The sequence below is a fragment of the Phascolarctos cinereus genome, unplaced genomic scaffold (assembly GCF_003287225.1).
Source record: "Phascolarctos cinereus isolate Bilbo 61053 unplaced genomic scaffold, phaCin_HiC Scaffold_9;HRSCAF=440, whole genome shotgun sequence".
NCBI classification, from domain to species: domain Eukaryota; kingdom Metazoa; phylum Chordata; class Mammalia; order Diprotodontia; family Phascolarctidae; genus Phascolarctos; species Phascolarctos cinereus.
The window spans coordinates 76,437,873-76,464,526 of NW_027556402.1; the positions used below are offsets into that span (position 1 = coordinate 76,437,873).

The window sequence follows — 26,654 nt, forward strand, 5'->3', positions numbered from 1 at the left end:
TTGACCCAGCAATACCACTACTAGGTCTATATCCCCAAAAGATTAAAAACAAAAGGAAAAGGGCCTGTATGTATAAAAACATTTATAGCAGCTCTTTTGTGGTATCAGAGAACTGGAAAATGAGGGGATGCCCATCAACTGGGAAATGGCTGAACAAGTTGTGGTATATGATTGTGATGGAATACTATTGTGCAATAAGAAATGATGAGCAAGATATTTTCAGAAAAACCCGAGAAGACTTGCATGAACTGATACAAACAGAAGTGAGCAAAATCAGGAGAACATTGTACACAATAACAGCTATATTGTAGGGATTAGCAATTCTCAGCAATACAAAGATCCAACACAGTTCTGAAGGACTTATGATGAAAAATGCAATCCACCTCCAGGGAAAGAACTAACAGAGCCTGCAGATCGAAGCACACTGTATTTTACTTTTTTTTTTTCAATTTTTTTGTCTGCTTTCTTTCACAATATGACTGATATGGAAATATATTTTGCATGACTGCACATGTATAGTCTGTATCGAATTGCTTGTCTTCTTGGTCAGAGGAGAGGGGAAAGGAGGCAGGAAGGGGGAGCATTTGTAACTCAGAATTTTAAAAATGAATATTAAAAATTGTTTTACATGTAATTGGAAAAAATAAAATATTTTCCCCCAAACCCTCCCCTCTTCCCAACTTCCCTATTGTTGTCAAGGATAGCACCATCCTCCTAGTCATCCGGGTTTGCAACCAAGGTGCCATCCTTTACTCCTCTCTCTTATCCCCAGTCAGATGTTAAATCTTGTCATTTCTACCTTGGTAATGTTTCTGACACAGGTCCCCTTCTTTCCTTTCACATTTCGACCACCCTGGTTAATGTCCTTATGACTTCATGCCTTTAGGTTTGGTGTCCCTGCATCAAGTCTCTCTCCACTCAATCCATCCTCCACTTAGCTGTCAAAGTGATCTTTATAAAATGCATACCTGATCATAGCATCTTTCCTACCTCCCCCATTCAATAAACTCCAGTGGATCCTTATTACTTCCTTGTTCTTCATCACACACAAGACTTCACCTGACTCTGAACATTTTCACTGGCTCTCTCCTTTGCCTCGAATATTCTCATCTCTACCTCCTAGTTTCTCCGAATTCCTTCAAGTCTCAGGTAAAGTCCCTCCTGCAATAGGACTTTTCTAGTCTTCCTAAGCATAGTGCCTTCTTTCTGAGACTACCTCCAATTTATCCTGTCTGTGTCTTATTTGCACATAGTTGTTTAAATGTCTTCTCCATTAGACTGTGAGCTCCTTGAGATCAGAGACTGATCCTCATACATAGTAGGTGCTTAATAAATGCTAGTTGAATGGCTGATCCAGACTGTGGTCTCTTGGTACTTGAACTGCTCCTTTCTGGATTCTTTCAGAAGGTTTTTTTTTTTTTGCTTTTTTAATGTGGGAACTCTGGATTTTCTCTATGGCATTCTTGTGATGTTTTCTTTTGAGGGCTTCTTTTAGGAGTTTTTTGGTAAATTCTTCACATTGATTCTGATTCTGATAAATCTGATCAATTTTCATTTATGATTTCTTGAAATATAGAGACTAGACTTTTAAAATCATAATATTTAGAGAGTATGGTGATGCTTAAATGATCTCTCTTTGACCTTTTTTTTTTTTGATAGCAGGTATCTTACATTTTCTTCTGTTTTTTTTAATAATCATTTGATTTTGTTGTAACATTTTCCCCTTACTCATGGAGTCATTGGTTTCCAATTGGCCTCTTCTAGTTTTCAGGACCTCCCTTAGTTGGGTAAGGTTTACCAGTTTCTTTTTGAAACTATATAGTCTTCAACTAGTTCGTTCTTTAAAAGATTTTACTTCATTTTTTAGCTCTTACCTAATTTCTTCTAAGTATTCATCTAGTCCTTGTTGAAGGTCCAGTTTTTTCTTTCAGTTTATGCTTGTTGTTATGGAGTTACTTTCTCTTATTTGGGGGAGAGGGAGTACAATTCTTTAAATTTGCAGTAATTTTTTATAGTAGTTATTTCCTAAAACATCTCCCCTGCTTGTTTCTGAATTTGGCCGTTTTGCCAGGGCTAGGCTGTGCCTCCTGCTATACTTTTGGTTGGTATGGTTGTGTCTGCTTAATCCTATCTTTGGTTCTCTGTGTTTCTTTTCTAATCTCCACCTTCCAGGGCTTGGTCCCCCTGGATCTTGGAGGTCAGAGGTCAATTCTTGCATCCTGTCTTGCATCTCCTGACAAAATGCTAGGGATCTCAGGGCTCCCAGACCTGAGCATTATTATGCTGAACATTGGTTTTGGTGACTGCCCAGTGAAGCTCTCCAGGACTTCCAAAGTCCATACATGGGGACTTTCTTCGCTTAGCCCTCCACTATGGTTGCATTTGGATACAGTGCAGACTATATGTTCCTAGTCTGGTTTTAGTTGCATGTGGACCTGCCCTGGCCCAGGCTTTACTGGCAGCCCCATTTTCTATTATATTTGGGCTCCTGACTGACCCCTTGTTTAGTTCTGGGGTTAATGAAGTCCATTATTGTGGTTTCTTATGGGATTTCTTTGTCATTATTTGGTCTCCTGTAAACTTCAGAGTTTTGCTGGAGTAGTTATGTGGGAGTAGGGCAGTTTTCCTGCCATTCTAGCAGTCATTTTGACTGGAATCCAAATGAAAAAATTTTTAAATTTGGGGAGATTTGGAGATGTTTAAAAGAAGCAGTGAAGGAACTATTGGACAAAGAAAGATTGAAAATGAGAGAGAGAGAGAGAGAGAGAGAGAGAGAGAGAGAGAGAGAGAGAGAGAACAAACATTATTGAAAGAGCTTATAATATTATAATATACTGGTCCAAGATTGAAAATGAGACTCATTGCTCCCTATTGCCACTTGTCTCACACCAACTCCTACCATTACTAAGCAATCTCTCCTCCATACTTTTCAATTTAATTTAACAAACATTTATTAACAGCCTACTACAGGTCCCTAGGGAACAAGGAGTTCCCTATGCCGATGAAAATACTTGGTCCAAAAAATAATGTTTAAACATTGAGCTAGGTACAAAGGATACAATGATAAAAACACAGCAGTCCCTTCCCACAAGAAGTTTATTTTTTATTAGGGATATGCACTGTGTACTTACTTAGTAAATACTAAGGTTTTGTTTATTTTAGTCCAGACATGAGATTTCATTTGTGTAGGAAATTCCTATTAAGGATAGTTCTTTTGCTAGTACAGATCAGCTGTAGCTTTGGGTCTAAGAGATTGAGTGGATTTTGTGCAGGGTCACAGATCCAGGATATGTACTTGGACCCTGATTGTCTGGACTCAGAAGTCAGCTCTCTCTTCATTCTATCAGGCAGCCTTTTCAATTACTATATATGCAAAATAGTTCAAAAACAATTTCAAGATGGGGAAAGCTCTAACACATGGAAAAAGCAGGAAAGATAGAAAGAGACATTTGATGTGAGCCTTGAAGGAAGATAGAAATGCTGTGAATCAGAAGTAAAGAAGTACCTGAGAGGTACTTAGAGGATTAGTGGGTTAAGTGACTTGCCCTGAGTCACACAGCTAATGTGTATTAGAGCCAGTATTCATTCTTAGGTCTTCATGGCTTAGAGGCCAGCTTTTTATCCACTGTGCTATGCTGAAGCTCTTTGAGATGTTAAATATATATACATATATATTACACACACATATGTATGTATTATAATCAATTCTATTCTTTCTCAGTTTCCTTTGCTGGCATAACATCGATATCATTACCCCGTTAAGTGTGAATGTTCTCTCCTCTTTTCTCTTTATACTTTGTGATCAGCTCCCATTAATCTAACTAATATTTTCATGCAGATGACTCCCATATATCCAGCTCAAATCTTTTCCCTGAGCTTCAGTCTCATCACCAATTATCTATCAGAAATTTTAAACTGGATCTCCTACAGACATGTAAAACCTGATGTCTCCAAAACTAAACTCATTATTTCACGCCCCCCCCCCCAACCCTCCCTCTTTCAAACATCTCTGTTTCTGTCAAAAGCATCAACATCCTTTTGGTCTCCAGCTTCACAACCTGGGAATGATCCTGAATTCTTCATTTTTCCTCACCCCATATATTCCATAACTTTCCATACCTTGCCATTCATTTCTACCTTCACAACTTCTCTCTGATCCAGTCCCTTCTTTCTGCTCATACAGTTATCACCTTAATTCAGGCTCTTATGAGCACTTATTTACATTATTTCAGCAATCTCTTCCTACCTCAAGTCTCTGACTACTTTAATCCATTCTACTCACTGTTGCCAAAGTAATTTTCCTGAAGTACAGATATGACCATATGACTTGCCTGTTGCTTCTAGGATGAATTATAAATTCTTCTGTTGACCTCCCTACACAGCCTGGCCTTAACCTATCTTACCAGTTTCTTTAGACATTGTTCCCTCTCCTGTACTGTGATCAAGCTAAAGTGGCATTCTTTCTGTACCTCACACACCACATTCTTGTCAATACATGGTGTTGTTAAGTGAACTAACATTAAGAACCAGCTAATGTATTAGAACCATGTCGTAATGAGCCAGTCATAAAATCAAGAGTTATAAAGCTGAAAAACAGTTAAAAACCTTAGGAAGGCAGTAGCTTCATGCCACCCTCGAGGGGTGTCTTGGTACACTTGACCCTAAACTAAACTCAAGGCCATAGAATCTGAGAGTTGGAAGGACTTTAGAGTTCACCTAGTTCAACTTCTCACTTTATGAAAGAAACCTTTTTACAAAATCTCTTAATAGACTGCTGCCCAGTGTCTACTTAAAGATCTCTAATGATAGGCAGGATGATCTTTCTGTAGGCACTCTTTCACATTATTGAACAACTATAGCTGTAAAAAAGTTCTTTCTCAGTTGAGTAGTTAACTGTTTGAATCCTAGATTTCCCACTTACTAACCAGTGTGATCTTGGGCAAATAACTTTCTTGCAGCCTCAGTCTCCTTATCTGTAAAATGTAAGATCTTTTCCAGTTCTAAAATCCTGTGATCTTATGAAATTATGCCCATTGATTCTAGTTCTTAATTTGGAGGGGGAAAAAGTTCCTTGAGGGCAGAGACTATGTCTTTTTTATTTTGTATCTTTACCTATCATAATGTCCCGTGCATAGTAGACACTTTTTTTCAATTCAACGAACACTTAAGTGTCTGTTGTGTAGAAAGTAATATGTTAGGTACTGTGAAAGAGAACTACAGTTGTCCCTTCCACATTGTGACTTTCCCCATTGTGGTTTCAATATATCACAGGTTGCATAAGAAATTAAATGAGAATTTTGGGGGAATTTTGCAGAAGCTGGAGATGACATGGAAAGGCCAGCAGATGATACAGAAAAAGTTTAGAAATTCAGGAATGCATAAAATATATATACATATAATATTGCATAATATCAACCCAAATTTTATAACAAGGTACTGTAAACACCCCATAAGAGAAAAAGAAAAAAATCAGACTTCTTCTTTGGCATGATGGGAGGGCCACAAAATTTTATGTGGATTTTCCAGATCACAGGGGTGCTGCACCCCTAACCCTTGACATATGGAAGGGATAACTGTACAATATACTGCTACTGTTGAGAAATGTATAATCTAATGGGAGAAAGACAACCATACAAATAGCTACTGAGATATGAGGGAGGAATGAGGGAAGTGCTAAGGAAAGGTCTAAATAAAGAATGATGAGAAATTTGAAGAAGGAGAGAAATGATTTTTATCTGGTACATGTGTATATGTTGGGGGAGGGAGAGGGAGGAGTACAGAGACTGGTATCTTAAATTGGCCGGGAAGAAAGGAAGGCACATCAACAAATGGGAGAGGAAGTTACATTCCATGGTAGTTTGTATGAGCAAAGGTATTGGAGATAATAGAGGGGAAAATGAGAAAGAGAGATTCATGTAGTTTGGTTGGAACATAAAATATGTGAGTATAGCAGTATGAAGTGAGGTTGAACAGTGTAGGTTGCTTTGTGGAATGGATGCATGAATGAACAAATGAATGCCTACTCTACCTACAGTATGAACATCCTTTAAGTATTTGAAGGAAACTATCATGTGTCTCCTTAGCCCTTTCCCCCCCCTACAGTCACCTTCCTTTTAGCCATGGAACTATTATTTAGGTAGAACCTAAAAACCACAATTCATTCCTAGAGGTTGTTCTGTTGTCTCTAGCCTTACATTCCTATTCCTAGGTGCGTTCTACTAAAAATCTCTGGCCATTTGCCAAGGCAGTTATTGTGATAATTATTATAGTTAGGGGGAATTAAAAATTTTGTTGGGAAGGCCTGCATTTGGATGTGGAAGACTATATTTGTTGAGTGGCAGACTTCCACACCCCTTTTCAGGTTTCTAATGAAAGGCCAGCTAAAATATGCTTCAAAGAGAGGGAAGAAAAGGAAGATTCTTTAGGCACACTAGAAATGGAAGGAGACTAGTAATAAGAACTTTGTGTTGTCTTGAGTATTTCGTTTGTATTTCCATGAAAATTATTATTTAGAATGTAAATATCTCCATTAGAAGGCAAGCTTCTTGAGGACAGGGATTGTTTCAGTTTCATCTTTGAATCCCTAGAGAGCCTGGCATGGTGTATATAGTAGGTAGTTAATAAATGCTTGTTGATTGATTGGTTCACTATTCTTATGCTATCAAGATTTCTGTAGAATCAAATGGGAATATGGAAAATGTATTCATAACAGTTTCAAATGTGGCTGGTAGTGCAAGATATAAATTTTGTTTTCCTTTTCATTTGCTAGCTTGTTTTAGTATGACATTTATTTATGTAATATAGAGTAAGGGTTGTGGGAACTACTAAGCTATTCTCAATTGCTAGCACAATTAGGCACAGAACTCTTTAACACATTATAAATGAAGGTAGATTCTGTGAAATTTGGTGGGGGTGGGATGAGGTGGGTAGAAATCCTTAACTAATATCTACATGTCTGGTAGTAATGATAAGATAATAATGACAAGTTTAATAACTCATTTGTTGTAGGTCATGGATGTTTATTTTGACATACTTAAAAATCTGTTTTTGTCATTTGTATAGAGTGGTATGATGTCAAACCAACATTGGGAGAACTTACTCTTCATGGTGCTGAAAGGAGTAGTGAGCTATCAAAATATGTCTTGTTAAAGGAAAAATGTGTTGTTCCTGTACTAGGTAAACTTTTATTTTACTTTTCTGATAAAATAATCACTTTTTAATTTTACCTTTTCTTGGTTCATTCAATTTATTTAAAAATATGTTAACATAATATTATACAAGTCTAGATTTTTTCTCAAAAATGTATAGCAAATTTGATTATTAAGCTGTCATATAACATTTAAAAGGTAGGATTGGGATGTTGTCTGATAAAATACCTCATATAATCTAAGTTTTGACCTAGGTGTCAAATAGAAGGTACATAAGGATCCTGTTGGGTCACATATTGACTTAGAAAACCACGTATTAATGTTATCTACATAGTATCTTTATTTTGTTAAATATTTCCCAGTTGCATTTTGATTTGGTTCTGACTGCTCTCAAGAATTTTGGTCTGCAGTGCCACTCAGGCAGCATGTTTGACAACTCTGATCTAGATAAACCTATTACTAATTGATTTATCTTCTGGACTTATGTTCTAACCACACAGTCTCCTGGGTCCCAATGAAACTCCCTCTAGCCTACTACCAAAGGTGGGAATTATCCAAATTCCAAGCCACTGGTGGTGGCTCCTGTGACCTGGGGCAAAGGCTATTGAGTAAATGGGGTGGCCTGGATGAAGGACTGAGACAGGGCTTCAGTGATATTGTGTGGCTTGAGGTGTTCCTGAAGTAAGGAGTGGAGATAAGAACTGAGGATGTTGAAGAGACTAGTGACTCAGCTGGGAACAATCTGTAGGGGGTTTAGGGGGAGTAGCAGGAGAGGTTGTGAGATGTGTGGGAACTGGGGTTTCTCTTCCCCCTTTCTCTTCCCTCTGGTAGATGCCTGGATCTGAAGGAGGAAAAGGGAGGGGTAGAAGTTATAACCCTCTTATTTCTTTTCCTTTTTTTGTGGGGCGGAAGGAGTGGGAGTGGGAAAGAACTTCCCAGAATACATGTATTTCTGGAGACACTCATAGGTATGATTCCTTCAAACCAATGTTTTAAATGGTGGAGTAAGAACCTTCTTTGTAACAGGCAGCTAAATACTGCTTGTCTCTTTCTGAGCATTAACTGTTTCTGGTAGTTCCTTTTTTTTTTTTCCTTCTCCATGTACTTCATCCATACCACCTGCTTGATTTTCCTCTCCTCTTTTGTTAGTTTTCTCCTACCCAAAATCCAAAGTGGTAGACTAGGAATATGTGGTCAGCATTAGGTGGGGATGGAGTGCAAAAGTAAGGTCAGAATTGTTCAGAGCAGAAATATTATTATTGTCTTTTTATCCTTCAGTCCTCCTTATGAGACACATTTTTTTTTAATCTAATTGACAGAAGCAGGTGAAAGTGGTGGTAGTGGTGGTGGGGTGGCTTTGGTAATGATGGAGAAAGGTCATTGCACATGTTGTAGGCCACCAAAGATGTTTTTAAATTTGTTTGGTTTGGTTGACAATATTAAATCTTTTCTATTTGGGACAAATGAATAGAGTGGACTCTCTAATAATTCATTTCAGCTTAAAGGTAACTTGGAGGCCCAGATATCATAGTGTTTTAGGAATTTCTGCCTTCCTTTGGCACCTATGATTATTTAGTTTTGCTTGGCACGTATGAAAAAAAAAATCAGGCTTACCAACCTTATAACTAAGCTAGTAAGCCTGTAAAAATTTAACAAGGAGTCCAGAATACATCATAGAGCCGTTACTTTTGATTTCACTTTCAATTTTTTTGTTATGTTCTATGTTAATCTTTTTTTTTTCATAAGTGCTTTTGGTTGCTTGCCTAATTCTGAGAGAGTAGGAAAATAATAAAGCATGACAATACAGATTTCTCATTTGCCGTAGGCACCTTAAAATGGAGCTGAATCATGACCTTTAGGGTCTGAGCAGCTTCTTTGGAGCCTACAGGCACATTATGGAGCATTGTCATACAGATTCGCCAAACCAATTCATCCACATTTGCTAAGTCTTAAGATGTACACACTTGTGGCACTGTTGCTTTTTGGAGAAGTACCTAAAAATAGCTGAGCCTATTCTAAGTAGCAAGCAGGTGCATCAAAATAGGAGATGACTGATTTTTAGATACAGCCTAGGACTTAACATCCAGCTTTTCTGCCCTTAAGATTAAAGTATAATATGAACATTCTCTAAAAGGCAAAGGGTTTTGGCCAGGCTATGATTAATCAAACATAATTAACCTACACACTTAGAATCCCAGAGTCTCAGAGGTGGAAGGGATACAAGTATCCAGATTGATGCACATACCTCAGCCAGTCTGTCCCTGGTTATCTTCAGTGAGAAAGAATCTACTTTCTCAAGACAATACTTTCCATTTCTAGATTTTTCTAGTTAAGAAGTTTTTTCTTACACCAAGGTTAGATTTATTGCTTTTCAATCTTAACTTACTGTTTCTATTTCTGCCCTTCAAAACCAAGCCTAATCACTATTCCATGACACAGCCATTCAAATACTTGAAAACAGCTATCTCACCTTGCCTTCACATCATCTGTACTAGAGGCTGAATATCCTTACATCCTTCAGTAGATCTGCAGACAGCATGAAATGGCCCTCCATCTTCTCTGTTGTTCTCCTGTGGATACTCTCCAGGTTACCAACATCCTTTTAAAAATGAGGCACCTTCAGAACCAAACATAGTACTCCAGATGTGATCTGATCAAGACAGAGTACAATGAGACTCTCATCTTCTTATTCCTGGATACTATGCCTCTATTAGTGCATCTAAGACTGTGTTCTTTTTTTGACTGCCATATCAAACTGTTACGGTGTAAGAGGTTGAGAGTTTGTGACCCCTCAAAGACCGGAGTACAGGACAGGTCGTCTGGAATGAATTCACAGACTCAAGCATTCTTTAATTCAAGGTGGCAAAGATTTATTGTTATGCTTTTCAGCGGGCAAGGATTCTTAAAGGATCCCGTGAGAGACTGAGAATACAGCTAGGGTTTATATGGAAGAGAGCATGGGAAAGAAATGCCAGGAACGTTGATGAGGTAATCTAAAGGTGCAGGTGTCTTTGAGGGCTATGGATGGGAAAATACAGGGAGTATACCGGACAGGGAGGGAGATGACAGAGGTATGGATCTTTGGAGTCTGGCAGGAGGAAGAGTCCTTAGGCTGGCCAAGGACAAAACTCCTTGGGCTGGGCAAGGCACCCCTCTCCCTCTGTCTTGATGAGAGAATGTTCTGCAACAAGGGAAAGCTTTCTCACAAGACAGGAACTACTAAGGAACTGGGAGGCTTGCAGAGACATGATCTGAGGGCTGGGGCCTGAGCAGCCCAGCTCTGTGTAGCTGTACCAGGGAGAGAGATAAGGGTCGTGCTGAGGCCCACGCATGAATAACTGCTAGGCACAGTGTCCTTGGGCTGGGGAATGGTTGTCAGAGACAGTGTTTCTGAGACTAGGGAGAAATTGGGGCACAAGTAAAGCACCCAAACACAAGCACCAAAGCACTCCATCAAAACCGTTGACTCATATGGAGCTTGTGTTACACTAAAATCTTCAGAACTTTTTTCATTAGCTGTGTATTCTTCCTCTGGCACTTGTGAAGTGGATTTTTACATTTATCCCTATTAAACTTCATCTTATTTGTTTTAGCCCATTTTTTTTAGCTTATCATGATATTTTCTGAATCCTGATTCTGTTGTTCATTGTGTTAGCTACCCCTTCAAGCTTTATGTCATCTGCAAATCTGATAAATCACAGCCTTTGTCCAAGTTATTGATTAAAATGTTAAACAGCAGAGGTTTAACCACATGAATGTGAGGAATATCCTTTGCAATATCTAGGTTGCCTCAGTATGTGCTTCACTTCAATAAGTCCATCCCTTCTGTCAGGAGGCAGGCAGCAGATCCATTTTTGTCCTGTAGCATTATATTCAGTTTTTCTGGGTATATTATTGTTGCCTGTAAGCCCATGTCCATATTGTTTCTGGAAATATTGCATCAATTTCCCAATATTTCTAGGTTCTCTTCTTCTGTATAGTGGTGGCTACTAAATCATCCTGATTGTGGCTCCTTTGGTACTTGAATTCTTTCTTCCTGGCTGATTGTTTTTTTCTTTTTTTCTTTAACCCCAAAGCTCTAGATTTCAGCTTTGATGTTTCTGGAATTTTAATTTTGGGAATAACCAATGGTTTTGTGGTGACCAGTTTAGGAGGTGACCATTTAGAAAGTGACCAATGAATTCTTTCTATTTCTAACTTGCTCTCTGGTTCTAAGATACCCAGGCAGTTTTAAGATTTCTTGAATTACAATTGTTGTTCAGTCATTTCAGTCATGTCTGACTCTGTGACCCCATTTAGAGTTTTCTTGGCAAAGATATGGGAGTAGTTTGCCATTTCCTTCTTTAGCTTATTTTCTAGATGAAGAAACAGAGGCAAACAGGGTGAAGTGACTTGCCCAGGATCACACAGCTAGTAAGTGTATGAAGCCAGATTTGAACTCAAGTCTTCCTGACTCTAAGCCTGGGCACTTTATTCCCTGTGCCACCTAGCTGCACTTTAATGTTTAGGTTCTTTGTTATTGTTGTTGATAATGATATTCAATAGTCCAGCAATTCTTAAATGTTTTCTTTTTAATCTGTTTTTCAAGTCATTTGTTTTTGCTATGAGATACTTTATCTTTTTTTCTATTTTCTTTCAGCTTTTGGACTTTAATATTTCTTATTGCCTCACAGAGTCATTGGCTTTATGGAATTCTTTGAATTTTCCAAGTTTGTTGCTTGGTCAAAGTTTTGTACTTCTTATGCCAAGCTGTTAATTCTCTTCTTTTTTTCTTTCATAGCTCTCATTTCATTTCTATTTCCCTCAAATATTCTCATTTCATTAAAAAACATTTTTAACATTTAAAAACAAAAACAAAAACCTCTTGCTTCACCTCTCCCAGGAATTTTAGTTCAGTTTGTTCCCAAACTCTGGTTTTCTCTAAGACAATGTTTGTAGGTGTTTTGGAGTCATTCTTTTTGTGTTTTGAACATCCCTGACCCCTAATATCTCATTATAGTGGGTTTCTTTGTTTTGTTTGTCCATTCTTTCAGCTTGTTTCCTGACTTCACCCTTGATCTTAGGGCTGGGTGCTGCAGCACTTCAGGAGGAAAGATCTAGACTGATCCTGTTGTTGCTTTCTTAAGTATTGTGTTATTCCAGGATATCAGAAACAGGCTGGGGACCTACAAGCTTTCAGTATTCCCAAAATGTCGTGATCCAGGACAGAATCTTATTGCTGTCCACCCTGGTCTGAACTTGGCAAGTTCCTCGCGGGTTTGGGTTTGAGCAAGAATAGAATGCTGTTGGACTCTATCCCTTTCAGCCAGTAGAAAGCTCTATTGGTTCAGAGAAGCAAAAATGTAAGCTCCCTTTTGGTTTGTGATTCCTGCCCTGGTGTTCCCTCTGCACACTGGGCTAGACATTGGAAGTAAGACCCAGCTTTGCATCTGAGATCTGAACCACAAAACTACTGCTGTTGCTGATGGCTTCTGAACGTCCCATTTTCTCAGTACATTTCCAGGGTCTCTCTCTACCTGGGAATGCTACTGCTGTGCACCGGTCCTCTTCTCACTCCTTGTATATGCAACCTGGTACTGGGTAGTTAGTGACAAAGCTGCCAGTTGGTACCTGTCCCTGTCCTGGATATTGGTATGGGTCTGGTACCTCCTTTTGCCCTGGTGCATGGCCTCTCTTTGGGTGGCAGTCCTCTATTTACAGCATGTTCCCACTGTCCACAAACCTCCTTGTTTCCCTGTATTGAGTTGGGGCTGAACAAAAGATACTGTAGGGGCAGCTTGGTGGCACAGTGGATAGAGCACCATCCTTGGATTCAGGAGGACCTGAGTTCAAATCTGGCCTCAGACACATAACACTAGCTGTGTGACCCTGGGCAAGTCACTTTACCTCATTGCCTAGCCATAAAAAAAAAAAGACTCACTGTGACTCTTTTTCTGGATTTTCCCATCAGGATTCAGTCTGGTACATATTCTAGATCTGTGAGGAAGAGTTTGTGGAGAAACTTTCGCTTCATTATTTCCTATCATCCAGCATCCTGGCTTCACCTCTCCAGACATGTTTTTAAACCAGCTATTTACTTCCAAAAATTCTGCTTCTCTCTTCTGAATCAATTGACTTTGATCAACAGAAATGTTGAAAATACTACTTGGGACTCTAAGGTCTTCATTTTTGTGCCCAGAACATTTCTTGCATTTTTAAAAGCAATGCTTTTAGGTTTTTTCTGGCAGTATTATTTGTGTCCATATAATTTACCTGAATTGGATAGTTGTCAAATGTTTTGACAAATAGTATCTGCAACTAATTTTGGTGTAAATGAAAAAAAAAACAACTTCACTTGCTGTCAGGAGACCTGGGGAATCCTGGCTCCAACATTTACTAGTTTTAAGATTATGACCAAAGTCACATCAACATTCTGAGCCTTTTTTCAAATGAAAAGGGGATGATAATATACTACCTAATCCCATAGGATTATTGTGAAGTAATCACTTTGCAAGCCTTGGAGTACAATAGAAAAGTGAATGATTATTTTATATTTAGACATTCATTAACTATTAGTAAAGATTTTGTGGTAGATATCTGACCTTTGGGTTATGTTTGTTTTGTTTTTTAAATTTCCCAGAGAATGACAGCAATGGAAACCAGGTTAAAGAAATTCAAGTGAAACAAGCAGAGAAAGAGGCATTTGGAGTCAATGTTGAACATCCCAAAAATCTGGAAAAGAGACTTGAATTAGAATCTGTCAAGTTGGGAGAAATAGATACCCCACCAAAGAGAACCTGATCAGCCAGACAGATATGCTGAAGCAATGTGCAAAATAAATGGTGTTTGCAGGCTAACGTCCATATTTCTCCTGTTTTTATTGACTAAAATGAAATTAATTTAGATTGGCTGGGTATTTGAGTTTGTCCCCATCCCTGTCCTCCATTGTCATGAATAATTGAGAGTGAAACATTCACGTTATTAATTGTTGTCTTAAGAATACTAGAGAGTGATTTTTTTTATAGTTCCATCTTTATAGGTGAAAATTACAATAGTATCCCAAAATGCAAAACTACGCACATTCAATGAATGATATTTCACAAAGTTTAACAGAGATTATTGCCTGCTTACTACTCATCAACTGCCTATCTTGATGTTCATAATGAATTTCCTCAACTCAAAAGCAAAAAAGAAAAGATGAAGAAAAGTGCCTATCTTGGAAGGAATTCCAGACTCTACAAAGCTTTTCAGATCATATGTAGTTCTATGTAAGGGTTTCAAGATCTGAGGTCAACTGTTATTCACCCCTTCAACTTCAAATGAGTAAGCAGCTGTCCTAGATGAAAACTCTTCCATGATTCCATGATGCAATCGGGGCCTGGACAAAATTTTCTTTTAAAAAAATATCTTTTTTCCCCAATTACATGTAAAAACAATTTTAAAATTAATTTTAAAAAATTTTGAGTTCCAAATACTCTCCTTCCCTCCTTCCCCTAACTGCTCCCTGAGAAGGCAACAATTTGCAGTCATGCTAAACATTTCCATATTAGCCATGAAAAAGAGAAAAAAAAAAGCATGGAGAAAGAAAACACAGACCAAAATCTCACCCCTCTTCTCCCCACCACAAAAAAGAAAAAGTAAAAAAGTATCCTTTGACCTACATTTGGACTCCCTCAATCAACTTCTTTCTCTGGAGGCAGAGCATATTTTGTCATAAATCCTTCAGAATTTTCTTTGTTCATTGTATTTCTGAGAATAGCTAAGTCATTCAAAGTTGATCATACAATGTTACTGTTACTGTGTACAGTGTTCTGGTTCTGCTCACTTCTCTTTGCATCGTTTCATATACGTCTTTCCAGGTTTTTCTGAAAATTTCCTGCTCATCGTTTTTTGTTTTTGTTTTTGTTTTCAGCCAAAGACAAGGTTTATTAGAACATTCCTCATATTGGGCAGACTCTTAAGGAGTCTAAACATTAGTGAGCTATTGGCTAGATTATAAGAATCTGAGCCTCTGAATGGAGACAAAAATGGACCTTATATTCAGAAAGACGAGGGGAGGGATCTAGGAGTAGCCAAGTAGTCTAAGAGGTCATAGAACTCCAGGGAACCTGGACCAAATGGTCAAGGGAGAATGGAGTTTAGATAGGATTAAGGGTGGGAAGTGGCCTGGGACCATAGGATGGTAAAACTACGGAGGGCTAGGCTAGGTTAAGGGTGTAGCCACAATGAAAGGCCAGTTGATGGGATTATAGCCTCAGGTGAATGCCAGAGATTTGGCCTTGTGGGGAAAGTCCAGAGTTTTTCCTTTTTGGGGTCTAGATCCCATCCTCATCATTCCCCCCTCAAACAAATGGGACCCAAATTCTTTTGGGGTAAGGAGTGAAGGTCTTGGCTTCTGAAACTGCTTCCTGCTGGCAAGGGGCATAGAGCTGCCCCTGCCTCGAGGGGGTCACAAAGAGGAGGTTGACTGGACCCCCAGCACAGGCTGCATCCAGGGAATGATGGGGGGACATTGGCTGATACCTGCTGTTTGCTACCAATTGTAGGTGAATGCCTGTAGTCTGGAAGACACAAATCTGACAGAAAAGACTGCAGAGCACAGATGTGACAAGATAAAACATCCTTAGCGCTGTTTGGTTTCAGATAATTCAGTTTTCCAACCATGCAGTATCAAATCCACCTCATATCTAGACTCGGGAATAGCCAGGTGGGTAACATTCCTTTTCAAAGGAATATAATGAGGAAACTGAGCCAGGAGGATCCCATCTTAGACTGAGGCTAAAATTGTCCTCTCAGCTTTTCCCAATGCTGACTTCCCACCAGTTATCATTTTTTTTTTTTTTGGCTAGGCAATGGGGTTAAGTGACTTGCCCAGGTCACATAGCTAGTAAGTGTTATGTGTCTGAGGCTGGATTTGAACTCAGGTCCTCCTGAATCCAGGGACAGTGCTCTATCCACTGCACCACCTAACATTTGTAATACAGTTTGAGAGCTGGTACTGGTAGGCCACCTTCCTTCACATTCTTTTCAATGACTCTTTTGATATTCTTGACATTGTGTTATTCCAGATACATTTTATTATTTTTTTCTAGCTCTATAAAATAATTTTTAGTAGTTTGATACAGCACTGAAAAATAAATTGTCATTTTATTATATTGGCTCAGCCTACCTATGAGGAATTAGTACTTCTCTAGTTGTCTAGATCTGATTTTATTTGTGTGAACAGTGTTTTGTATCTGTGCTCATATAGTTCTTGGGTTTGTCTTGGCAGGTAGACTCCCAAGTATTTTATATTGTCTAGTTATTTTAAATGGAATTTCTTGTTCTGTCTCTTTCTGATGGATTTTGTTGGTAATATATAGAAATACTGATGACTTATGTGGGTTTATTTTCCATGCTGCAACTTTGCTGAAGTTGTTAATTATTTCATCTAGTTTTTTAGTTGATTCTTTAGGATTCTCTAACTATACCATCATATTATCTGCAGAGTGATAGTTTTATTTCCTCATTGCCTGTTCTAATTCCTTCAATTACTTTTTCTTCACTTATTGCTGTACATTATTTTATTTTGTTATAATTATTATTATTATTTTTTTTTTTGGTGAGGCAATTAGGGTTAAGTGACTTGCCCACGATCACAAAGGTAATGAGTGTCAAGTATCTGGGGCCGGATTTGAACTCAGGTCCTCCTGACTCCAAGGCCAGAGCTTTATCCGCTGCGCCATCTAGCATTTTTAGTACAACATTGAATAATAGTGGTGATAATGGGCATCCTTGTTTCACCCCTGATGTTATTTGGAAGGCTTATAGCTTATCCCTGTTATAGATAATGTTTGCTGATAGTTTTAGATTGATACAACTTAACATTTAAAGGAAAACTCCATTTATTCCTATGCTTTCAACCAGTGTTTTTAATGGGAATGAGTATTATATTTCGTCAAACCTTTTTTTTTTTTGCATCTGTTGAGATAATCACATGATTTTTGTTGTTTTTGTTACTGATATGGTCATTTATGCTGATAGTTTTCCTAAAATTGAATTAGCCTTGCATTCCTGGTATGAATCCCACCTGGTCATAGTGTATGATTTTTCTGATATGTTGCTGTAATCTCTTTGTTAGTATTTAAATTTTTTTGCATCAATATTCATTAGAGAAATTTGTCTATAGTTTTATTTCTCTGTTTGTCGTCTTCCTGGTTTAAGTATTGTCACCATATTTGTATCATAAAAGGAATTTGGTCAGACTCCTTCTTTGCCTATTTTTCCAAATAGTTTATATAGCATTGGTATTAATTGTTCTTTAAATGTTTGGTGGAAATCATTTGTGAATCCATATGGTTCTGGAGAATTTTTCTTAGGGAGCTCATTGATGGTTTGTTCAATTTCTTTTTCTAAGATAAGGTTATTTAAACATTCTATTTCCTCTTTTGTTAATCTGGGTAATTTTAATTTTCATATATATTAATCCATTTCCTTAGACTGTCAGATTTGTTGGTATACAATTGAGCAAAAGAGCTCCTAATAATTTCTTTAATTTCTCCTTCATTGGTGGTGAATTCACCCTTTTTATTTTTGATCTGATAATTTGATTTTCCTTTTTCTTTTTTTAAAATCAAATTAACCAGTGGTTTAATCTATTTTTCCCATAGAATCAGCTTCTACTTTTATTTATTAGTTAAATGGTTTTCTTTCATTGATCTCTTCTTTGATTTTCAGGATTTCCAATTTGGTGTTTAATTGGGGGTTTTAAATTTGTTCTTTTTCTAGTTTTTTTTTTTATTTCCCTGCCCAATTCATTGTTCTGTTCTTTCTTTTATTGATGTAAATGTTTAGAGATATAAATTTCTCCCAAGTGATGATTTGGCTGTATCCCTTAAATTTTGGTATGTTGTCTCCTTTTTGTCACTCTCTAATGAAATTGTTGATTGTTTCTGTGATTTGTTCTTTGACCTACTCATTCTTTCGGATTAGATTATTTAGTTTCCTATTAGTTTTTAATCTGTTTCCATGGCCCTTAACTAAATGTAATTTTTTATTCCATTATGATATGAAAAAGATGCATTTAATATTTCTGCTTTTCTGCATTTGATGGTGAGGTTTTAATGCCCTAATACATGATCATTTTTTGGGTAAATGTCATGTATCACTGAGAAAAGGGCATACTCCTTTCTATTCCCTATTCTCCAGAGCTCTATCATCATATCTACCTTTTCTAGAAATTCTATTCATCTCCTTATCTTCTTCCTTGTTTATTTTATGGTTAGATTTATCAAGTTCTGAGAGGACAAAGTTGAGGTCTCTCACTAGTATGGTTTTATTATTTCCTCCTGTAACTCATTTAACTTTTCATTTAAGAATTTGGATGCTATACCATTTGGTGCATATGTATTTAGTATTGATATTACTTCATTGACTGTGGTACCTTTTAGCAAAATGTTGTTTTCTTGTTTTTCTCTTTTAATTAGGTCTGTTTTTACTTTTGCTTTGTCTAGGTCATGATTACTATCCCTGCTTTTTTTTTCTCTAACTTCAGCTAAAACATAACAGATTCTTCTCCAGACCTTTATTTTTACTCTGTGTATGTCTCCCTGTTTCAAGTGTGTTTCTTGTAAACAATATATTGTAGGATTCTGGATTTTATTCCACTCTGGTACGCCCTTTTATTTTATGGTTGAGTTTATCCCATTCACAATCAACAATTTGGATTACTGTATATTTCCCTCCATCCCATTTTCCACAGTTTATCCTTCTCTCTTCCCTTTTCCCCTGTCCCTCCTCAAAAATATGTTTTGCTTCTTACTCCCACCTATCCCAATTTGCCAACCCTGTTATCATCCCCTTCTTCTGTTATCCTTTTCCCCTCCTACTTCCATGTTGGGTAAGATAGATTTCTCTACCCAACTGAGTGTGTATGTTATTCACTCTTTGAGCCAATTCCAATAAAAGTAAGATTCAGGTATTAACCACCCCCCATCTTCCCTTCTACTGTAAAAACTTCCTTTTGCACCTCTTTTATGTGAGATAATTTACCCCTTTCTACCTCTCCTTTTCCCCCTTCTAGTGCATCTCTCTTTTTCTTCTCTTAATTTATTTTTAAAAAAGTCATCACCTCATACGTAGTCAATTCACACTCATACTCTCTGTCTGTGCATATTCCTAACTGTCCTAATAATGAGAAAGTTCTTTGGAGTTATAAGTATTATCTTCCCATATAGGAATGTAAATATTTTAATCTTATTGAATCTTTTATGATTTCTCTTTCATGTTTTACCTTTTTGTGCTTCTCTCAAGTCTTGTATTTGAAAGTCACCATTTCTCCCTTGAAGGATTATATTCAGTTTTGCTGGGTAGGTGATCTTTGGTTGTAGTCCTCACTCCTTTGCCCCCTAGAATATCACATTCCAAGCTCTCCTATTCTTTAATGTAGAAGTTGCTAAATCTTGTGTTATCCTGACTGTGGCTCCATGATATTTGAATCGTTTCTTTCTGGCTGCTTGCAATATTTTCTCCTTGGCCTGGGAGCTCTGGAATTTGTCTATAATATTCCTGGGAGTTTTCATCTTGGGATCTCTTTGAGGAGGTGATTAGTAGATTCTTTCAATTTCTATTTTGCCCTTTAGTTGTAGGCTATCACAGCAGTTTTCCTTGATGATTTCTTGAAATGTAATGTCTAGGTTCTTTTTAAAATCTTTTTTCAAGTAGTCCAATAATTCTTATCTCTCTTTCATCTATTTTCAGGGCATTTGTTTTTCCAAAGAGATATTTCACATTTTCTTCTAATTTAATTTCCACTTGTCTGATTCTAATTTTTAAGGGATTATTTTCTTCAGAAAGTTTATGTACCTCCTTTTCAATTTGTCCAATTTTGTTTTTTAAGTTATTTTCTTCAGTATTTTTTATGCCTCCTTTACCACAGTGTTGACTCTCTTTTCATGATTTTCTTCATCATTCCCATTTCTTTCTCTAATTTTCCTTCTACCGCTCTTATTTGAATTTTAAAATCCTTTTTCATCTCTTCCAAGAATTTTTTTTGGGGGAAGGACTGTGACCAATTTACATTTTTCTTTGAAGCCTTGCATATAGTTTTTGTTTTGACTTGGTTGTCTTCTGGATTTGTGTCTTGATTTTCCCTTTCACCATAGTAACTTTCTGTGGTCAAGTTCTTTTTTTTTTTCATTTCTTTTGCTCATTTTTCCAGCCTATTTCTTGATTTATAGCTTTATGTTAAAGTTGGCTTCTGCTCTTGGGGTACAGGAGGCATTGTCCCAAGTTTCAGGCCTTTTTTGCTGCTGTTTTCAGAGCTAGCTAGGGATCTGTAGGTTTTTGGTTCTTCCAAGGACATATGATGTAAGAAGAGGTATAGTTATTGCTCTTCTGGCCTGTACTCTGGTCTGTGAGCAACCAGAAGCACTCTTCTCTGTTTTGAAACTGTGACCAGGGCCCCTGCACCCCTGCCGCCACAAGTGCTTCTCTTAGCTCTGGGACTGTGACCTGAAACTGAGCATGGTCATTGTGACAGAGACCTATAATCAGGGTTAGTAGAAGGTCCTTCATAATCTCCTGACCAGTTGTCTGACCCCTTTACCCTCTATGGGTTGACAGCCCCTGAAGATGCTGCTGCCATTGCTGCCATTGCTACTGATGAACTGCCTCAATGACCTGATGCTGGTGTCCTGGCATGTGGTCTGCTGTGGGCTCCAAGTCCAATCACTACCTCACTGAGACAGACCTTTCCTGCCAAACTCCCAAGTTGTCCTGAGCTGGAAAATTATTTCATCCCTACCTTGCATTGGTTTTGCCACTCCAGAATTTGATTTGAGGCATTATTTTAAAGTTGTTTGGAGGGGATTTGGGAGAACTCAGCTGAGTCCCTGTTTTTACTCTGCCATCTTCGCTCTGTACCCCCTAAAGGTCATATCTCTTAAAAATGTAACATCCTGCCACTGGTACCAAAGGAATAAAATATGATTTTTAAACGTCATTGTAATATAATATACCATGACTTAATAAAACAATGAGATCTATCTCTATCTCTGTGTGTGGGTGTGTCTATCTCTTTCTCTCTCTTGAACTTTAATAGGATATGTAGTGGAAAGAGAACTAGACTCATTGTCAAGGAACCTAGGTTTGATTCTTGGCTCTAACAATTATTTGTTTTGTGGACTTGACAATCTATAAGGTCTCTCCTAGTTCTTAAGTCTATGATTCAATGAGCCTCAGGTTGATATTTTCTTAAAATGGGAACATGTGGTTACACTATATCAATATAAGTTATTAACTTTGAGTAGGCACAGTGAGTATATTCATATTAATTATTCTAGATTCACAGAATATCAGCACAGGAAAACATCTGTGACGCCAACTAATCCAACCCAAACCTGACCAAGCATTCTTTCTGCAATGTCCCAAATAGTCCTCCAGGAACACATACTTCCTTGTGAGGTAGCACATTTCACTTTTAGGTAATTCTAATCATTAGGAAGTTCTTCTTTGTATCAAACCTAAATATGCCTCTTTATAGAAACTTCAACCTTTTACTCCTTGCTCTACCTTATGGAGCCAAGGAGTCTAACTCCTCTTCTCAGTATCCCCCCTTCAGAAACTTAGAGGTAGCTGTGATGTGTTCCCTTTATATAGTCTCCCCTTCAAGCTACATAAATTCCTTAAATGGAATCTCATATGGTATCTTTTTCCAATGCTCCCGTCATCCTGGTTCCTCTCTTCTGAACACACTCCATCTTGTCAATATCTTTACTGAAATGTGGTACTGAGAATTGAAAAAAAAAAGTACTGCATATATGGTTGCCCAGAGCATACTGTAATAGAACTATTATTTCCCTTGTTCTGGACTCTGTGATCTCTTGATTTAGTATAGGAAAGCTTTGTAATTCACATTTCCAATTCATATTGATGTTATGGTTCACTAAAATACCTACATCTTTTCCATAGGAATAGTTGTCTAGCTATACTTCCTTCATTTTGTATTTTGAATTTCATTTTTAAACATAAATGTAGACTTTACATAAATTTATCCTTGTTAAGCTTAATATTATTTGGCTTGACCCATAATTCTGGCCTGTTGAAATATTTTAAAGTCTAGAAACTCTGTCATCATTGGGACTAACATCTGACTATTCCTCCATGTCATCTATATGTTGAAACAAGTTTCACCTATGCATTTATCCAAGTCATTGATAAAAATGTTGGACATTACAGGACCAGGGACAGTGCCTCACATAATCTACTCAAGATGCCCAGTTCAAGTTGAAATTTACTCATTAATGACTACTTTTTGGTTCCAATTACTCAACTAGCTGCAAATTCACCTAACTGTACTATCGATCAGCCCATACATCTCCAAGCATATCATGAGAGACTTTGTCAAATGCTTTGCCAAAATCTGAACTTTTTCTGATCTACCTGAGAGAGAAAAGAGAAGAGAGATATGGAAGGTTGCAGTCCCTCATCTGTACTATGCGATGCTTTAATGTTGTGATCTACATCTCCACCTCCTCATCTAATTATTCACCATAGGTGTTGTTGTTAGTATAATCCAATAACAGTATCACTTCTTTTTTTACTTCTTTTGATCCTCACTCACATACTTTAAATGTGTTCCTCCATTCAGGTTCTTAGATTTCCTCATAAAAATTTATAATCATAATATGCACTTCAGTGTCAATGACCAAGAAACCAGTAATTAAGAGAAATAAGGGCTAGGACAACAATCATTTCTAGGAATGTGCTTAAAGTATAGCTTCACCTGGGATGAGAGGACAGGGGTGGCATTCTTAATACATACACCCTTGACCATCTCAGGTAATTGTGTATCTCTCATTCAGAATGGGAATAAACTCAAGTACAATTGAGGTGCCTTACTTGGATATAGTCCCTGGAAAAGGATAAATGCCTTCCCAAACTGTTTGCCCCAGTTTTCTCATCTATAAAAATGGGGATATTAGTATCTACCTCTCAAGGTTATTGTGAGGATCCAATGAGAAAATATTTGTAAAGCATTTTGCAAACCTTAAAGTGCTATGTAAATGTTAACTTATTATTATTAGCTATTCACAGATGATGAAGGGAAAGTAGTATAAACTATATCTGGAAAGGAAGGTAGAAGAGGTAGAGTATTAATTACCCTGAATAGACATTTAACAGCTTTATTGTGTAGCTCAGGATAGGCAAAGTTCTAAAGGAGAGGGATATGCTCTTGCTTTGGAAAGACTCAAAGAACCTACTTCAGAATGCTCAGGGATTTGGATGAAGCAAATTATTTCATAAGTATTAGAATTTCAGTCACTTGAGAGAACTTTAGGAGAATTTCCTTGTTTTGGTAACTTAGGGTAAGGTGTCCAGCATTCAGAAGCTTTAAGGTTTTGTATGTAACTGTTACACAGGATGTCCCCAAAGTCTTAGACTTAGTCTTTGACTTTTGGGATACCCTTTATTTGACTTCCAGGTTAGGGGAGGGTTATTTGACTACATATCAATTATTTCTACATCTAAGTATATTCATTTCAGAGAATTCAGTTCAATCAAAACAAGCATTTTTTTAAATTTAAAGACTCTAGGAAGATAGGATCTGTCATGATGGCTTTCTAAACAAAAGTGCTAAATTGGTTTTCAAAGGATTTATGCCGTTATGTTTATGCTGAATTTAGAATACTATGGCAACATGAGGTCAAGAAAGGGCAAACATTTTGTTATGAAGAAAAAAGAAGTAGTCACTACTATCCTGCAAAACCTCTTTTATGATTGGAAAGTATTTCTTTTTAATTCAAGATGGAGACACTACATTCCATTAATTATGAATGACAGTAGACTTAACATTAAAAAAAATTATTATAACTGCAAATGCCAAAATTAACACAGTGCCTGTTATAGCAATATATTTTCATGTTTTTGTACATGTTACAGTAGAATTATTAATGTAGAAACCTACCAAAGCCAACAACATTGTCTTGTTCACATTGTCTATTACATAACAATGCTAACATGTAAAATGTCCTTTTAATTATTTGGGTTTTTAATACTCAAAATTGGATAATAAAAAATTTAATGAATTGATTTTAAAGAGGAATTAAATTTGCATTGTCTTCTATACTAAGACATTATGTCCACAAATTGACTCAGTTAAGTGGCATATTTATGATTCTTAGAATTATTTGTAATTGTAATTTATATTACTTAATATTCATGTTTAGAATATTATAAAAGATTTTAAAAATAACTCAGTGGCAGTTGAATTGATCCTTTCAGGTTTAACTTTTTTCTCCAATAAATACAATTTATGACTATGTTTCCTATGTTCAAAGGATTGTATAATTTATCCATAATTTGAATTTTTTGTTAAACAAGAGTAATATTGAAGTATTTATAATTTATCCGTAATATAGCACTACAAGTTGTTTTTTCTGTATTAATAAAAAAAATAGTAGGAAGGTAATGACTGTACCTGTTAATCATATATTTGAAAGGTTTAACGTTTTAGGCAGTAATTGAGGATAAACTTTGTTGTCATTGGCTTAAAAATTTAAGAATGACAGTTGAACCTTAGCTTTATTTTCCTAGGCATAAGACTTCTAATGTTTACAAAGCTATCAATCTTTTCTCCACATGGTAAACAATAGCTGAAGAAAACTTTAAACTTTAGTAGGTTAAAAAGTATATATGTATATGTTTATACATCACTAAGAATAGTAAAATTAAACCTCCTTTTTGAGGTAGTGGAAATAGTCAATAAGAATAGATATAGAATAGGCATTTGTTCTCTGTGCCATTAGGCTGTTCAAGAACAGCATAAAGGGACTCTGGAAGCAGTATAAAAATATTCTAGCTAGAGTCTATATTTGCAATGTATAAATACACACAACCTCTATGTTATTACTTCCAAATAATTGCCTGAGTATCAAAGCCTGAGTATCTGTCCTGCCTGTATTAATTTTAAAAATTTATCTGTAGCCAACCAGGAAAAAAATCTAATTAAAATATTGCCCTTAGAGTACTGCCTTGTTTTTTCAAACAAATAGTTAAAAAGGGACAAGAGTTAAATTTACATAGTGTATTCCAATTGTTTTGAATAAATGTGTGTTTTCCTTATAAGAATTTCTTCCAAATTATTTTCATGAGCACACTTTGTAGTACCTCAAAATTGTTAGTTACGATCAACTGACCATTACGGACAGATTTGTTATATTCATTTTAAATGCTAATTAAAATAATATTAAACAATTAGGCCATGTCTACCTAATTTCAAATTATCTAGGTGAAAAATGAGGAGCTGAGTCATTGATTCTATAAATTCCCAGATATCTAACTGAATTTTATAATTTGGTCAGGTTTTTTTGGTCAATATGGAAACATAACTTGAATGTATGTGATTAGGTAAATGAACTTTTCATGTAACCTTGAAAAAGAAGTTGATTGAACTATGCACACATTTATTTACATTTATCAAATTTCTAAGAGAAATGTTTTACTAAACATGAACTAAAGATAAAAAGGAGTAATTATACATTTTACAAACCAAAAACTGTAGGTAGTCATTTAGTTTAAAGTCTGTAGCATGTCAGGGCATAATGCTTATCTTGCCTTTTTCTGTTTTTGAAACATTATAAATGTCAAGGTTTTAACTACTTGGCATTTTGGTATTTTTCTTAGTGTGCAAAGGATTTTCATACTTTGCAGATAACATAGTCTTTTATAACTTAAATATTTTAACTGCCTGATAAAAAGAATATTAACTTCCCCCCGCAACATGGCTGTCATTAAATAATGTGATGATTTTCCTTTAAAACACTTAAATGTTTCATTTTCATCATTTTTCATTTTCCTTCACGTAATTGTAAAAATTCCACAATTCAAATACATTTGTCATTCAGAATAAAATCAAATGCTATCTTTCTGTCCTTCAACAGCTGAGGTTAAGGTAATATTAACCTGCAGGATCCTTCTCCTCATGCTTCCAAGTAATTTAGTATGGAGAAAAATAATTCTTTTAGAATGGATTAAGTCGTATTCCTGTCCCTAAGGGAGAGAATGGGTTCACCTTTGCCCACATCAAAGCATCATTCAGTGAAATTGCTGATTTTCCATCTTCAAGGAAAAAGACAGGACCCTATGATAAAAAAATAATGAGAGAAATAAGAAAGGAAGTTTATAAATAAGAAATTTGTTTTAAACTTCTAGAAAATAATCATTGTAAAATTCATATAAATATCAAAGGAAATGAAAATACAAATACATGGAGAAATATTGATTATCACTAGTGACTACAAACATGTACATAATGTCTTAGATTATGTCTTAGTCTACAACAGACAAAATGGAAATTAGTTTTCATTTTTACAATCCAAATCCCTTACATAAATACTAGTGATATCACTGAGAAAACAATCAATTTTATTTTGAAGATGTAGTATAGTTATCTGGTTTAAAAAGAAAGTAAATATGCCTAGTGATGTTGTATATATGTGATAGGCATGTATTGAAATTCAAAATTTCACCTGTTCACTGGGAAAAATG

General features: G+C 36.4%; 2 protein-coding genes across 3 annotated transcripts in view; one reads left to right on the forward strand and one right to left on the reverse strand.

Annotated features, from left to right (window-relative positions):
* The window catches only part of SPATA4 (spermatogenesis associated 4), a 36,618-nt gene extending 22,630 nt beyond the window's left edge, over window positions 1–13,988 (forward strand). Inside the window, exons 5-6 of the mRNA XM_020997831.2 lie at window positions 7,063–7,176; window positions 13,768–13,988. Of these exons, the coding sequence (XP_020853490.1) occupies window positions 7,063–7,176; window positions 13,768–13,928 (275 nt within the window). The 3' untranslated portion in view covers window positions 13,929–13,988. The remainder of the gene's footprint in view (window positions 1–7,062; window positions 7,177–13,767) is intronic.
* A 9,875-nt stretch (window positions 13,989–23,863) lies between these two features.
* The window catches only part of WDR17 (WD repeat domain 17), a 95,929-nt gene continuing 93,138 nt past the window's right edge, over window positions 23,864–26,654 (reverse strand). For both annotated transcript variants that reach the window (XM_020997883.2, XM_078148376.1), the window contains exon 28: window positions 23,864–26,247. In XM_020997883.2, coding sequence (XP_020853542.2) covers window positions 26,128–26,247 — 120 coding nt within the window. In that variant the 3' untranslated portion in view covers window positions 23,864–26,127. The remainder of the gene's footprint in view (window positions 26,248–26,654) is intronic.